Source organism: Ruditapes philippinarum, unplaced genomic scaffold (assembly GCF_026571515.1).
Source record: "Ruditapes philippinarum isolate M1 unplaced genomic scaffold, ASM2657151v2 ctg304_1_1_1_1, whole genome shotgun sequence".
Taxonomy (NCBI): domain Eukaryota; kingdom Metazoa; phylum Mollusca; class Bivalvia; order Venerida; family Veneridae; genus Ruditapes; species Ruditapes philippinarum.
This window is the reverse complement of record NW_026860870.1, coordinates 16,986-32,115: the sequence shown is the minus strand read 5'-3', so window position 1 is coordinate 32,115 and position 15,130 is coordinate 16,986. Positions and strand designations below refer to the sequence as shown.

The following is a 15,130-nucleotide window of genomic DNA, read 5'->3' as shown; positions in this document are numbered from 1 at the left end:
TTCACATACTGGTGCAATAATAAATTTTTTCATCTTTTGTATGAAAGAAAATGACAATTTACCTAAATCAGTGATATTGATACTTTTTATATTTTGTCAATATAAAATGGACCCCAAAATAGCTGCCACTTTTAGCAGAGGAGATAAATATTGCAAAAGTTTGGAACTATCTATTGCAGAATAAGTAAAAAATTCAGCACCATAAAGGTTAAACTGAAAAACCTCAGTTGAGGATTTTGTATTTATTATTCCAAAAGCATTAAAAATGAGAATTCATCACCATAAATGTTAAATTGTAAAACCTCAGTTGACCGTTTTGTATTTATTTTTACAATAGCATTAAAAATGGCTGAAGAAGCTGCTAAAGCTGTGGAGGAGGCTGCAGAAGCTGAAAAACAAGCCCTTGATGAAGCTAAACAAGCTGCCATGGCAACAACAAATAAAACCGCGAAGAAAACCACCGAGGCTGGTAAACCGTCTGCTGCTGATCCTGGTTCAGAGGTTATTGATTTAACGGCAGAAGAGGAGAAGTATGAAACTCCGACGGCACTGCTGTATTCTAAACTGGCAGGACTACAAGATATCCCTCTTGTTGGTAAGAATAGAATAGAACATTTATAATAAATAGGTAATAAATTTCAATTGATTTTTTTGACGGTTCAATGTTGGGTAAGAGTGTGTTAAAGTGTTAAAAGTTTCTTATTGACATAACAATGATTTTGTGTACAATATAAATCCAATGTGGTTAAGTTGTGATTCAAATTATAAATGTATATATAACATATATACAATGATCATAAAGTATAATTATTTTTTATTATTTTAGGACTGAGTTATATCACTGAGATACAGGGGATTTGTGCTGATAAGGTGCCGCCACGTTACCAGTGTAAACTTTGTGATGATACCTTTATTTCTGCCAACTATATTAATGCCCATATCACAGAGACTGAACATAGGATTAGATATCTGGTATGTTTTATATGACTGAAAATTTCATATGAGCCGTGTCATGACGAAGCCAACATAATGGGTTTGCGACCAGCATGGATCCAGACCAGCCTGCGCATCCGGGCAGTCTGATCAGGATCCATGCTGTTGGCTTACCAACCCTATTACAAGTAGAGAAACTGATAGCAAACAGCATGGATCCTGATCAGAATGTGCTGATGCGCAGGCTGGTCTGGATCCATGCTGGTCACAAACACACTATGTTGGTTTTGTCGTGACATGGCTCAATTATGTATTTGACAGTTTAATTCTAATTATGCGAATTATCTTAAATTGACTTGTCCATTTTTCACTCTGGACAAAACTATTCATCAGTTTTAGGGAAATTTAAAAATAAATAGACAAAACAGCAAAAAGATTCAGACATTGATCAAATGGCACAGATGTGCCTGGTGATCTTGGTCTACACTGGTCACATAGGGAGAATCTAGCAGGCTACGGTGTTAGTTAATATCTTGACCAATTCATATTTTGCTAATGTAAGATTTAATGTTTTAATCAATAGGAAAAAGGAGTGTATACTTTTGGCAAATAAATTGGTGTGATTTATCAATAATGAATAATAATATAATAATAAAATCAACATAGAAATTTACTTTGAAGGGATTTGAACTTGCTGTGCTGTTAGGCATGTGGTATGAAGTTAGTTTCTGTAACAACTAAGCCACTGCTGGTGCTCATAGATGAAAACTAGTGAAAAAAAGATTTAAAAAAACTATTTTGAATGTGAAGAAATTTAACATAGCTCCAAAAATGAAAAAAAAAGAGAAAATAATGTGAGGCACATTTACTGGATTAGTTCATATAATACATGTGGAGTGTATGAAAGAATTCAGAACAATTTAAAAAAAATTGAAATCATTGTATTCTTTTAAATATTGAGATTATACATTAAATGTCATTTTTGTCTTCACTATGATTATTTAATTTACAGAAAGCAAATTATCCAGTCTTCTACAGTAGAGCTATAGGTAACAGAGACGAGACCCAAAAATTATGTCATGAGATTGAACAACAGTTTGGTCGTGAGTCAATCAGTGTGAAGAAAAGAATTCTGGTTAGAGCAGATGGCACAGTGTTGTATTCTGAACCGAAAGTAGTAAAAGGTAATATTTATGATACTATGCTAAATTATTTTATATGTTTCATTTAGTGTTTGGTACATTAGCCAATCCTCTTAACACAGGTGTGTCATATAAATCTGGTGATTGAGTGTTTAATGTCACCAACTGATATCTTTTGCCTACAACTTGTGGCTTGATTCTCTGGGACTGTGTCATATATGGGAACTCAGTACTCCGGAATGTTGTTTGTTGATATGCAGTGCCTGATTACAGGAGAGTTGTATTCATGCACCAGTGTAGCTGGAAAGTCATATGACCTTTACAGTTTCAATGTGGCATAAAATGTAAATCAAATGAATACCCATATAAGATATATATGTTGTATGAAAAGATTATGAGAAACAGAGATGAGATGGTGAAAGGTGTAGGTTTACAGTTGAAATATTGTAAGTACATGTTATAGACTGAAAGGCCCATTAACACCCAAATGTTTCGTTATCAAAACCATGAAATGATAACCATTTATAAGACTGTATTATCCAAAAACTTTACATTATATAAGAATCACTGAATGTTAGCATTAATGATATTGTTTTGTTTACAGCTCCAGTAGAGACCCCAAAAGTGGAGCAACATAAAGAGAAGGAAAATGCTTCAGAGAAGACAGAGCCCAAAGGTGCTGAGATGAATAATCAACTGGAGGAAGGAGAGCGGCCAGAAGGCGGGATCGTTTTTAATAAAATCATTGAAGGTCTGGATTGTACTCCAATGTTAGGTAGGTTTTATGTCATCCTAAGCATGCAATTTATTCAAAAAGGTTGGGGGAATAACAGATGAGTGTAAAATGGGTTTTTCAAGCTCTTGTGTAAACAGTAGAAAAATCATGTCTGATACGCAAGAATAAGTAGTCTTATAGGAACAGGGAGCTTCAGTGTCCAAGATGTTAAGGTTGCCAAATTTGATTCTCAGACATTTTATTGTTGTGGGTTGGTGACCTGACAGACACTTTGGATTCTTTCATATGCGTATGCTATCCAGATGGCTTACCTAAGGTCAATGTTTCTACCTGATATACCCCAGTGCCCACTTATGCCTGAAATACTGCACAATGAGAATCCAAAGTCATCCTCCACCAGTAAAACTGGAAAATTACAGTTTGACCTATACAATGTCAGGGTGGCTTGAAATACAACAATTTCTTAGATATTTTTATTTATTATATCTAATTTTAAGTACTGATATAGTCTTGTATTGATTTCAAATGAAGTAATGTGAAAAGAGCCAAAGAATAGAGAAAAACAGAATTTCTAAAGATTGCCCAAAACAGCAAAATTTAAAATGTTGCAGGCTTGGTTTGATTGAACCTGTTCTTGAGAATGATTTAAAGAATTATTAGAAGAAAATAATTTTCAGCTGACGTCAATGCTTTTTTATTAGACTTTTTTTTTCAGTGTAGTAAAATGTTATGTTTCATATGTAGGATTGCAATATATAAAGGAAGTCCATCATCCAACACTCAACTATCCACCAGTTTATGATTGTGACGTCTGTAATATAAAGAATGGTCCGTTCCTGAAACCAAAGACTATATTGAAACATATCTGCTCCAAAGATCATCGACTTAACTTCATTGTAAGTGTTGATTTTATATTTATGTCTCATACAAATACTAATCTGTTATATATTTACTGGTAGTCCTCTTGATTGAGAAAATGTAGAAGCAGATTTGATCTCAAAACATAACAAGCAAAATGCAAGCAAAAATGGCTAGAGCTTGATAAAAAAACTAGTGAATCTGTACAGTCTAATAAGTTTACCAGCATTTTTACACGTATTAAAGTTAAAGACTTGAATATTTTTAGGGGCCTTCTTTGCCAAGTGGTAAATGTCATTTTCTTCAAATCACTTGCCTGTCAAATGACAATGGGTTTAAATCCTGTTAGGGAATTGGTAGTTGATTGTTGTAATTGAAATTACACATGTATATAGCAGAATTTTTACATTTTTAACTTATTTCTGTATAATTTGTTTCAGAGGGAAAACCACTTCCATCTCTATACAGAAATATTGCAACTAAGCACTGAAGAACAAAGGAAAATTGCCATAGATAAACACACTAAGGATATAGAATCAAAAGTTGGTAGAGGGTCAATCACCAAGATTATATCGGACAAACCAGTCTACTGGAGTAAATCAAGTGTGGAAACCAGTCTGCCTGATTCTAAAGTGCAGGAAACCAGTCAACAGGATGATGGGAACCAGATTGCAGATGAGGATCAGCCACATTATAAGTGTAAGAAATGTGGCATGATACTAGCTAAGGAACGGAGAGTTAGTCATATTATTGCTGTACATGTGAGCTGTTACAAGTGTAAAATTTGTCAGTTGTCTTTCCCGGATCATTTCTACCTACAGAAACACATGACCTTGATCCACAAATCCAAGCAGGTGGCACCAAACGCTAACTTGAACCATCAGTTTAAGATGATAAAATGGTTTAGCTGGCATGCAGTAAGGGGGAAGACTTTTCCAGTTGATACATCAGGTAGACTGTTGATTTTCTTCTACATGATCAAAGAAAATCATATAAAGTTAAATTATCATGTTATTATATTTAAATTTCCACAATGTTACATTAAGATAGTTTTGCTTGTATGCAGATATCCTGGAATCTATTTTTAGCAAATTCTTAAACACATCAATTCAATAATATGGAAATAGCAATCAAGATTACAATTTGTTACGATTTTTTCCTGTGAATAGCTTATGGAATGTCAGTGTTTCCTTTCATGCATAAAAAAAAATCCTGTTTGACTTTAAAGTTTTGTTTTCCTTTTTCGTATATGATAAGGTCTAATATCTAATATATCTATAGTATGAAAATGTTTTTCAAGATCCATTTTGTCATTGCACTTTCTTGAATGTTTAACATAGTTAATGGCTCAGCTTTATAAGGAGAGCATTAGGTTTGTAATACAGTTCAAATCCTCAGGTATGGCAAAAAAAATTTTCATGACAACTGATCCCAGACATAAGAGTCAAATTGCCATTTGTCTTTTACCGCTGATTCAGAAATCATGTGTGATTAGTAGTTGGTCTCTTGTTGAAAATATTGGCAATTACTTGAAAACTGGTTAAGTGGACTGACTGCCAAGATATAACCAAAAATGTATTAAGATTATCATATGAAATAACAAACAAACAAACTCAGGTTTTGAGGTAAAGCTATATACTTTAAATTGTTTTGAATGCTGTGGTATTGGCTTGCACAAATGCAGTCTTGTTTGCCCCTACAGGGAGATTACAGCTAGTGTGTAAGGAGTGTAACAGAGTAGTTCCCCTTGGACAGGCTTCAGAACATTACATATACGATCATGTCAAAGGTTACCAATGTAAAAAGTGTAATGCTCCACATGGATCTAATGAAGCTTTGGAGAAGCATTTACAGAAGCGACACAACATCACAGAGAATGTCCCTGTTGTCAATTATACAGCAGATGTTCAGTTATCAAAAATGTTTATTCATGTGTATTCATCTAAAGCTCCTGAGTTTATAGACTTGACAGAAAGTGAGGAGAGTAAACCTAGAATAGGTAAGTACCTTTGTTTATTATGTTCCGCCATAAAATGGCTTGGGCATATAGTGTTACCCTGTTTCGTAATTCCGTCATTCCGTCTTCATCAGTTTCCGTTCTTTATCTTAGTAACGGTTGCACACATTCAACTCAAATTTGACATATGGATATGTCATGAGAAAATGCAGGCGCGCATTTGGTCATGGTCCGATGATTTTTGACAGAGTTATGCACCTTGATAAAATTTTCAGTTTCCGTTCATTATCTCCCAACAGTTGTACTGATTCAACTCAAATTTGACATATTGATATGTCAAAGATTCAACTCAAATTTGACATATGGATACGTCAAAGGAATGCACAGGTCAAGTTCAAATTTGGTCATGGTTTGATGATTTATGGCAGAGAAATGTGCCTTTTACTTTGCAAAAAAAAGGAAATTTTCAGTTTCCGTTCATTATCTCCCCAACAGTTGTACATATTCAACTCAAATTTAAAATATGGACATGGACAAGAATACACTGGTCAAGTTCGATTTTGGTCATGGTTTGATGATAGCTGACAGAGTTATCCCTCTTGAACTTTGAAAAAAAATCAGAAATTTTTAGTTTTCGTTCATTATCTTACCAATGGTTGTACACATTCAACTCAAATTTGACATATAGATACATTTTAGGAATAAGCAGTTCAAGTTTGAATTTTGTCATGGTGCAATGATTTTGGACAAAGTTATCTTTCCTGAATGTTGGAAAAATTTTGAACTTTCAGTTTCAGCACTCATACTTTTGTGGAAGTGTATGTAGTCATTATTTTGCCTACAAATATGCAATTTACAAAAGTTTAACACTGAAAAGTTTCAGTGCCTTGAACTTTGTATAAAAATGGTTTGTGTTACATTGAATAGTTTTAAGGGATATGAACTTAAAATGAAAAAAATATTTTGTGTAAACAAATTTGGAACTAAATATTATAACATCTGAAATTTTGGCTACATGCTGGGGCATCAGTGGCGTGAGGACACATTTCTAGTAGTAATATAGACCTGACCGAAAATGAAGATAATGTAAATGTTTGTCACGAAGGAAGTAAAGATTTAGCGCACTATCTTACTATATGTCTTTATATAGAAATTTTATTAAGTGATGTGTTAAAGGTGTTAAGTACACATTTAGAGAGAAAAATGTTATATTATTATTATTTAATGATTGTTAAAGGCAAGGTGTTGAAGTAATTTGGGTTTTTTTTTGTGTGAGGTTTATTTTAGTAACTGCATTTGCGGCAGGAACATTTCTTCCACATTTTAAAAAAAAAATATTTTTCAAAACAGTTATTACAAGTTAAATGAATTTCAGGAATTAATAATCTTTAATTATTTGGATTTACAAATGAATATCTGTTGCTTTTTTCTTCAGGTATAAAGAAGTACATATGTAACCGGTGTCAGACTTTGTTTATAGATGGGAACACAGCTGAGTTGCACTACAAACATTGCCATTTCTTCGAATATCCATGCACAATGTGCAACTATATATTCAGAATTGCTGTCCATCTGGAAAAACATTACAGCAGTCTACACAGGGTGTACCGTAGTGTGAAGACACCAGTTATTTCATTTGAGTCATGTTACCATGTCTGTCTAGAAAACAACAAAAGGATGCTTTTAGGTATTTATAATAAACCCTTATCTTAATGGAATCAGAGGTGATTTGCCTTTGCCACCAGTTTAAAGCCAGGTCTTTTATTGTGCAGTCTGAACATCCTCTATTCTGTTGATTATTGTCATCAAATCACTTAATTATCCCCCGCCGATGGAATCGGGAGGGGGATATAGTTTTGGCGTTGTCCATCTGTCCATCCGTCCGTCCGAATTTCGTTTCCGGAGTAGTTCTCTGCAACTACTGGCTGGAATTCAACGAAACTTTATGGGAATCATCAATATCAAAAGAAGATGCGCATATCGTCGGCTTGTTCCGGTCCGACCCTTTAACTCAGAGTTATGGCCCTTGATTAGTAATGTAGTATGCATAAAGAGTAAAAATCGTTTCCGGAGTAGTTCTCTGCAACTACTGGCTGGAATTCAACGAAACTTTATGAGAATCATCAATACCTAGAGGAGATGCGCATATGGTCGGCTTGTTCCGGTCAGACACTTTAACTCAGAGTTATGGCCCTTGATTAGTTATGCAGTATGCATATGGAGTAAAAATCGTTTCCGCGCTTCTTCTCTGCAACTACAGGCTGGAATTCAACGAAACTTTATGGGAACCTTCAATACCAAGAGGAGATGTGCATATCGTCGGCTTGTTTCGGTCAGACACTTTAACTCAGAGTTATGGCCCTTGATTAGTTATGCAATATGCATATGGAGTAAAAGTCGTTTCCGGAGTAGTTCTCTGCAACTACTGGCTGGAATTCAAGAAACTTTATGGGAATCATCAATATCAAGAGGAGATGTGCATATCGTCGGCTTGTTCCGGTCAGACCCTTTAACTCAGAGTTATGGCCCTTGATTAGTTGTGTAGTATGCATATAGAGTAAAAAAAAATTTCCGCACTACTTCTCTGCAACTACTGGCTGGAATTCAACGAAACTTTATGGGAACCTTCAATACCAAGAGGAGATGTGCATATCGTCGGCTTGTTTCGGTCAGACACTTTAACTCAGAGTTATGGCCCTTGATTAGTTATGCAATATGCATATGGAGTAAAAGTCGTTTCCAGAGTAGTTCTCTGCAACTACTGGCTGGAATTCAACGAAACTTTATGGGAATCATCAATACCAAGAGGAGATGCGCATATCGTCGGCTTGTTCCGGTCAGACACTTTAACTCAGAGTAATGGCCCTTGATTAGTTATGCAGTATGCATATGGAGTAAAAATCGTTTCCGCGCTACTTCTCTGCAACTACTGGCTGGAATTCAACGAAACTTTATGGGAACCTTCAATACCAAGAGGAGATGCGCATATGGTCGGCTTGTTCCGGTCAGACACTTAAACTCAGAGTTATGGCCCTTGATTATGCAGTATCCATATTGAAAAATATTTGTTTCTTCGCTACTTCTCTGCTACTACTGGCTGGAATTCAATGAAAATTTATGGGATACTAAGAGGAGATGTGCATATAGTCGCCTTGTTCCAGTCAGATACTTATAACTCAGATTTATGGCCCTTGATTAGTTATGTAGTATGCATACATCTCATTGGCATTTCCAGATTTTACTATTTAACACAAAGTTATGGCTCTGTTATTGCCCTGAATATTTATCAAGTTCAAAGAATATTACTGTTTATGCCGTGATTAATATATAAATAAAGCCTTATGTCTTCAGTTGTTGTGTTAATAATAACCAGTACTCGACGGGGGATATAAATTCAACGAATTTGCTTGTTTTTGTATTGAAATCCCTTAATTTTCTAATGAACTGTTCCAGATTCCTTAAACTTTCATGCTGATTGTATTTTAAATTTAGTGTATGAAGGACTGTAGATGAAGTAAATACATTGTAGTTAAGCTGTTATGTTTTAAATTTAGAAGCATGCCCTTTTTTATACTTTAAAAGAAATATAAATATATATAGCAAATGTGTTTAGCTGATAAAATTAGACATTTTTCCTTTGTTCAGTTAAAAAATTGAATTCCTTTATATGATTTAATAGATGCCTACCTGAAAGAAGCAAATATCACCTGGAAAGAACTGTCAAAAACCTTTGAAAACGCACCTGAGACAGCTTCTACTACTCCTGCTACAAACGTGGTTCCCAAGACAACAATAACAACAACAACAATACCCAATCAGCAGTCGGGACAGTATGTACAAAATCTGACAGGTCAAAGTTCAGAATCTGGTGGACCAACGACAAGTTCAAGAGTTAGTCCTGATGGAAATAAAAGTGGACCAGTAAATTTTGATGAAATAAGTGAGTTTAAAATGCAAATAAGATCAGTAGCATTATAAGACTTGAAGTTTTATTAACATGCATGTTTATGTTCCCAGTTTTTACATGTTTAGTAATTGAATAAATATTTTTGGCAAGTAAGTTAAAAATAATAAGAGACAGGTGATAAGTAAATGACAGGTTTTTGATTTTTGTTAATTTTCTAGCTAATGTTAGGTCCAAATTTCGTTTAGACCCGAAAATAGTATCTTTTTCCCAAACTGTTAAAAATATTCTCAACCATAAACTAAAAGGGTTATAATATTCTATTTGTCACATACCCAAAAAAAAAGACTATTTAAGGTAAAAAAGAATCATTTTTGCATTGGCTTGCCTGTAGTGTAAAGCTAACAATTAGCACATCTTTACACTATGTTTATAATGTAAGAGATGTCATGTCCACATAAATGCATGGTTGTGCAATCCATTTTTACGGCTTCTCAAAAACGGCACAGATATGTGATAAATTTTGTTTGTCTGTGAATTTTCAGTGTCTAGAAGAGAAGACCCTCTGTTTGACTGGGACACAGAACACAGTAAATATATTTAGTTTACATTCCTTTTAATTTGTGATTTAGTGTTATTTCAATACCGGTCTTGTATTTATTTAGTTTTTTTCAATGAGATGTAAATGTTTATTTGTTTTGCATGTATGACCTAACTGTAGTTCATGAAGTGAACATCAGATGCAATATTTTCATGCCACAAGTTAAAATATAACAGCTGGTGTTTATAATGAAATATCATTTGATTTGATATGCAAAGCAAACTGATTTGCTATTAATTTCATGATTTTTAAAGTTGTTTTAAGTCATTGTTATTATTGACTTATTTCATACTCTCCTTTATGATGTCACAATGTCCATGTTGCTCTGTTCAATTGGATGTTGTTACTTTTTTGTCATGATGTGTGCAAATATTTCTGTGCTTCCACCATATCGTATGCATACTGTATGGATCTGACATTCTAGCATATTTCTGAAATGTACTTACAACAGAACTTATAATGAAATCCAAGTGACATTGTGAAATCCTATAGCTTCATAATTTGTTGACTTCTACAAGAACAAGATTCAAGAATTCAAGAACGTAATTAATGTAAAGTTTATGATTGATTAAGGTCCGAAATCCTTAAGTATTCACTACATGTTTTTGTATATTAACGATTTTCGTATCTAGATTTTATATGAGATTTCAATATGGCCGCCACTGAAATCCAAGATTTCAGATTCAGAAATCTGGCCTTCTGTCCATTGAGGATTTTTGGATTTCTGTTGTTTCATTGGTGGATTTCAAACATCAAACGTTATAAAAGTCGGAATCCAACCAATGTTGTCACTTCGGTTTTGACCTCCAAGTAATGTAAATAAAGTTTAAAAACCGCCAAAGTTCAAATACAGTAAACATCTTACAAACGACATTGTTATCCAAACTTGTCAGTTGGTATGTATTTATATCCAGTTACTATTTACTCACTGGACACTGTTGTTGCCGAAATACTTGTTATAAACTTAGAAAAACTGTAAAAGAATTGTATTTATTTTCCCCATCCTGACATAAGTTTACAATACAATTTACTTGTGAAGGAGTATATTCCATGTGAATTCCCTTTCATTTATAATATATTCTTTAATCCACCTCCAAAAAACAGTTACTATGGCTACTGTGAAATTATGTTTTAATAATTTTACTGTTTGATGAAAACATGTTATAAATTTTATTATTATTATTTATTTAGAGAGACTTAAGAAAAGGATGGAGCTTGGTGGAATTGTAAATTGTGCTAGGAAGTCCAAATTTATGATGAATTATACCTCAACCTTTAGTAACTATCCACTCATTGGTAAGTACATTTCATTTGTAAAAGCCATCATGATTTCTGACTTACATGTACATCTAAATTCACAAATGACCAACAAAGATATCTGGTAAATTTTATAAAGAGATCATGTCGGTTTCAAGACAAAATAATATAGTCTACGACATTTTGGGACAACCCTCGTATATTGCAGGACATCTCCATTGATATCAAAATATGAAAATATGTATGTGTTTCATGAAAGTTATAATTTCCAAAATATGCAATCAGTGATGACTAAGTTGGATAATGTTTAACAATTCATCTAGGAATTTAGTATTTTCTGGAAATTATGATGCCATCAAACTGTAAATTCCATGGACTCAAACTACTCTGTTAATTCCATGGACTCAAACTACTATGTAAATTTCATTTTGTTAATCCATCAAACTAGTATATATATTCCATTTTATGAATACATCAATTTATTTTGTATTATTCAATGGTATGCTGACATACATATAATTCAGGGTTACAAATGATGACAGAGTTTCAGCAGAAGGATATCAGTGCAGAGCCATGGTATATGTGTGAGATGTGTCAGGACAGGATCAACTGGAAGGCTATAACACCTCATATTGTATCTCTTAAACACAGGATTCTTTATCTCGTAGGTCTTTATCATATTATCTCACATTGGCAATTAATTTTCCATGTGAGGTTTAAAGCTGCGTGCCTCCAGATGAGCCAAAATATTTCGAGAATATTTAATTTGAGGAAAATATACTAGGATTTTAAGAAAAGTAAAAAGATTTAAGATTCTAGTAATAATTTACATGATAATTGTAATTTAGGGTACTAATTTTGCAGTTTTTATCACGTATATATCTACTGCGTTACTAATGCAGTGAGTGCATTATTTTCTTATTTTGATCACTTTTGGGTAATTTACGTGTTTAATTGTTGTTTGCAATGTTCATTTTTTTTTTCCTTTTCTAATTCCGTAATATTTAACTTTAAGATACATTTTTAAAATTTTATGAAAATTACATGAAGCTGGAGAGCATGGATTTGGAGGCATGCTGCCTTAAGTTTTTATTAATGTTTGCATATTTGCTTAAAACTTCTTTTTTGATTACATGTTCACAAGCATTCCAGCTATCTTACAGAAGGTTGGTGGTTCTACTCATTTACTTGATCTACATGTATGTTATATTTGATTTACAGGAGAAAAATCATCCTGTTTTACATGACATGCTGAAACAAAAACAGTTTGACACCATGGAAAGTTTGATGTCCAAAGTGGAGACTCTGGCACAGGGTGTTGTTAAGAAGGAAGGGAAACAATTCAGCATAAGTGTCATGTTAGAGTTACCTCCCTCAGAGAAAGAACTTAAAATGTTGGCAGAGGAAGAGAAGATTGCCCAAGGTGGGTTTTGTTCTACTCTATGGCATTGTGCAAATTTATGAGAGTAAAATATATAAGTAATGGATTTGATATTTTCTGCTTTCTGTATCCAGTATAAGTCTGTGGCCAAAGGTTAAGGTTGTTGACTTCAAACCATTTGCCCCTCACAGCTGTGGTTTCGAATCCTGCTTGGGCCTTTTGGATTCTTTCATGTAAGGAAGCTTATACATCTATCAAACAGAATGTTGGTGGTTCTACTCAGATGCCTAGTTAAGCCTGAAATAATGCATTGAGGGTAACTGAGGTCTTCCTCCATCATAAAAGCTGGAAAGTCCCCGTATGACCTTTACATTGTTGGTGTGATGTTAAATCTAACCAATAAAGTAATGGTAATATATTGATAAGTCTGCTTTGAAATTATTTACTGTAAAATTCTCATGAATTTTACATATTTTACAAAAAGTCAGAAAGTATTCTGTTATTTGCTCAGTGTCATATTGGTTTTATATGATGAATTATAATTATAGGCACTGATGTACAGTTGAAGTTTGGTTTCAATCCAACAGCTCAGATGTAAGTATTTTAGCTTTTTTGAAGAAAAAAAATCCACAATCATTCTGCAAAACTAAAGTCAATCTATCACAAACATGCTCTCACTTTTTTAGTTAATTAATTAAGTCAATGTGCACTTAGATTGCAAATGATAAAATGTTCTGTAGATTTTATTGATTTTTTTTTTGTAAATTAATTTGCAGTTGATAGCTTGTTTTAAAATATTGCATGTTTTTGTGTTGATTTTTAATAACTAATACAATGGATTTCATTAATGGGCATTTATTAGAGGTTTTACCATTATTGTTGCTGCATAAGAGGGCTCCATTGGTCAAAATGGATACAAATGATTGTGCATTCCCACATTCCCTTTTTATTTTTATCTAAATTCCCAATCTAAATTGTTTATACACTAAAATATCCCAATCCCAAGTACAAAACTCTGAATTTGTATTTTTAATGTCTTATGGGGATGGTTTTTCTAAAATTTCTATCCTTTAAATTTAAAGTTTTTTTAAATTTATAATTTTTTGTGCTTTGTTAAATAACAAAAAAGCTTTTTTTTAAAGAATTCAGTTCATTTATATCTAAGCCAAAATTTTCCCTTTTTAAACAAAACTTTTGTCTTGTATAAGCAGTTAATGTTTACAATTTACTAACATTTTTTTGAAATTGTGGGAATAAAAAAGTTTTTAACATGTTAAAAGTTCTCAATGTTTTTTAAAGATCAGTGCTGGGACACATATTGCATTTTCAAATTTATTGTTATATGAAAAAAAAAACAATGATTTTTTATGTTGCCCCAAATATGTTTCCCTCTTAAAAAATGGCACACAAAACCTAGAAATGAGATCTTTGATGGTGTATTATGATCTTACAGTTAAGGATACGATTCAAATTTGGGCAAAGCTTTAGTGATCGAGTATAGTGAATCAACAATGGCACATGGCAGTTGTATGCATACATCTATAATAATAAAACTTGAACAGACTGATCATCATTTATGTTTTTGACTTGTTTGTTTACAGACAAACAAACAAGTTATGGATATGTTCTCTCTTATACACAAACAACATTAACACAACTTAACAAATTTAAATTACATTAACGTGGTTTTGGTAATGACTTCTGGTAAGTAAAAAGACAAGAAATAGGGATTTTACTGTTAGATTGCTGTTAAATGGACATTGAAAGGGTATGTAACTGCAAACTGAAAACAGATCATCAGTTTTTGACCAAGTAGCAGTTTTCAAATGGCCAGGGCAAATGGTCAATTAAAATATTCCAAAGATTTGGTCTAGACTTTCATAAGCTTAGTGTCTCCTGAGATTTTTGAAATAAATTTTTGATTGCAAGATTGCATGTGTCATTTGTATTAATTAGCATTTTGCAGCTGAATGTGACATTTTGAAAATGAGGCAAACTTTCATAAAAAGCATGAAATATTTGAAATAAAATAGAGAAAGACATAACATAATGTTATCGTTTTAAAGTCAAGCTCAAAATTATTTCTGACTTAATATTAATGAATATTTCAGTTGTTGCATTTGAAATTTGTGCTAAACACACATTTTTTGTGTACACTGATAGGCAATTTCTTTATAGCTGTTTGTATAAAGGTCTCATTAAGTTAAAACTTGAAAAAATAAAACGTTAAAACTTTCCAGCCTTACGAGCAGAGGAAGACCTCAGATGCTTGTTTTCCTGAAAAATGCATTGAGAAGCACCTGATGTCTTCCTCCACCAGAAAAAAAAGCAGGGACTTGTCATTTTACTCCATCAGTAAAG

General features: G+C 33.1%; 1 protein-coding gene across 1 annotated transcript in view; it reads left to right on the top strand.

Annotated features, from left to right (window-relative positions):
- The window catches only part of LOC132713662 (uncharacterized), a 45,944-nt gene that overhangs the window by 14,316 nt on the left and 16,498 nt on the right, over positions 1 to 15,130 (top strand). The window contains exons 11-24 of the mRNA XM_060696312.1: positions 338 to 595; positions 827 to 972; positions 1,946 to 2,117; positions 2,680 to 2,850; positions 3,556 to 3,707; positions 4,110 to 4,620; positions 5,372 to 5,668; positions 7,062 to 7,313; positions 9,306 to 9,566; positions 10,076 to 10,120; positions 11,323 to 11,427; positions 11,913 to 12,052; positions 12,610 to 12,811; positions 13,318 to 13,363. Coding sequence (XP_060552295.1) covers positions 338 to 595; positions 827 to 972; positions 1,946 to 2,117; positions 2,680 to 2,850; positions 3,556 to 3,707; positions 4,110 to 4,620; positions 5,372 to 5,668; positions 7,062 to 7,313; positions 9,306 to 9,566; positions 10,076 to 10,120; positions 11,323 to 11,427; positions 11,913 to 12,052; positions 12,610 to 12,811; positions 13,318 to 13,363 — 2,758 coding nt within the window. The remainder of the gene's footprint in view (positions 1 to 337; positions 596 to 826; positions 973 to 1,945; positions 2,118 to 2,679; positions 2,851 to 3,555; positions 3,708 to 4,109; positions 4,621 to 5,371; positions 5,669 to 7,061; positions 7,314 to 9,305; positions 9,567 to 10,075; positions 10,121 to 11,322; positions 11,428 to 11,912; positions 12,053 to 12,609; positions 12,812 to 13,317; positions 13,364 to 15,130) is intronic.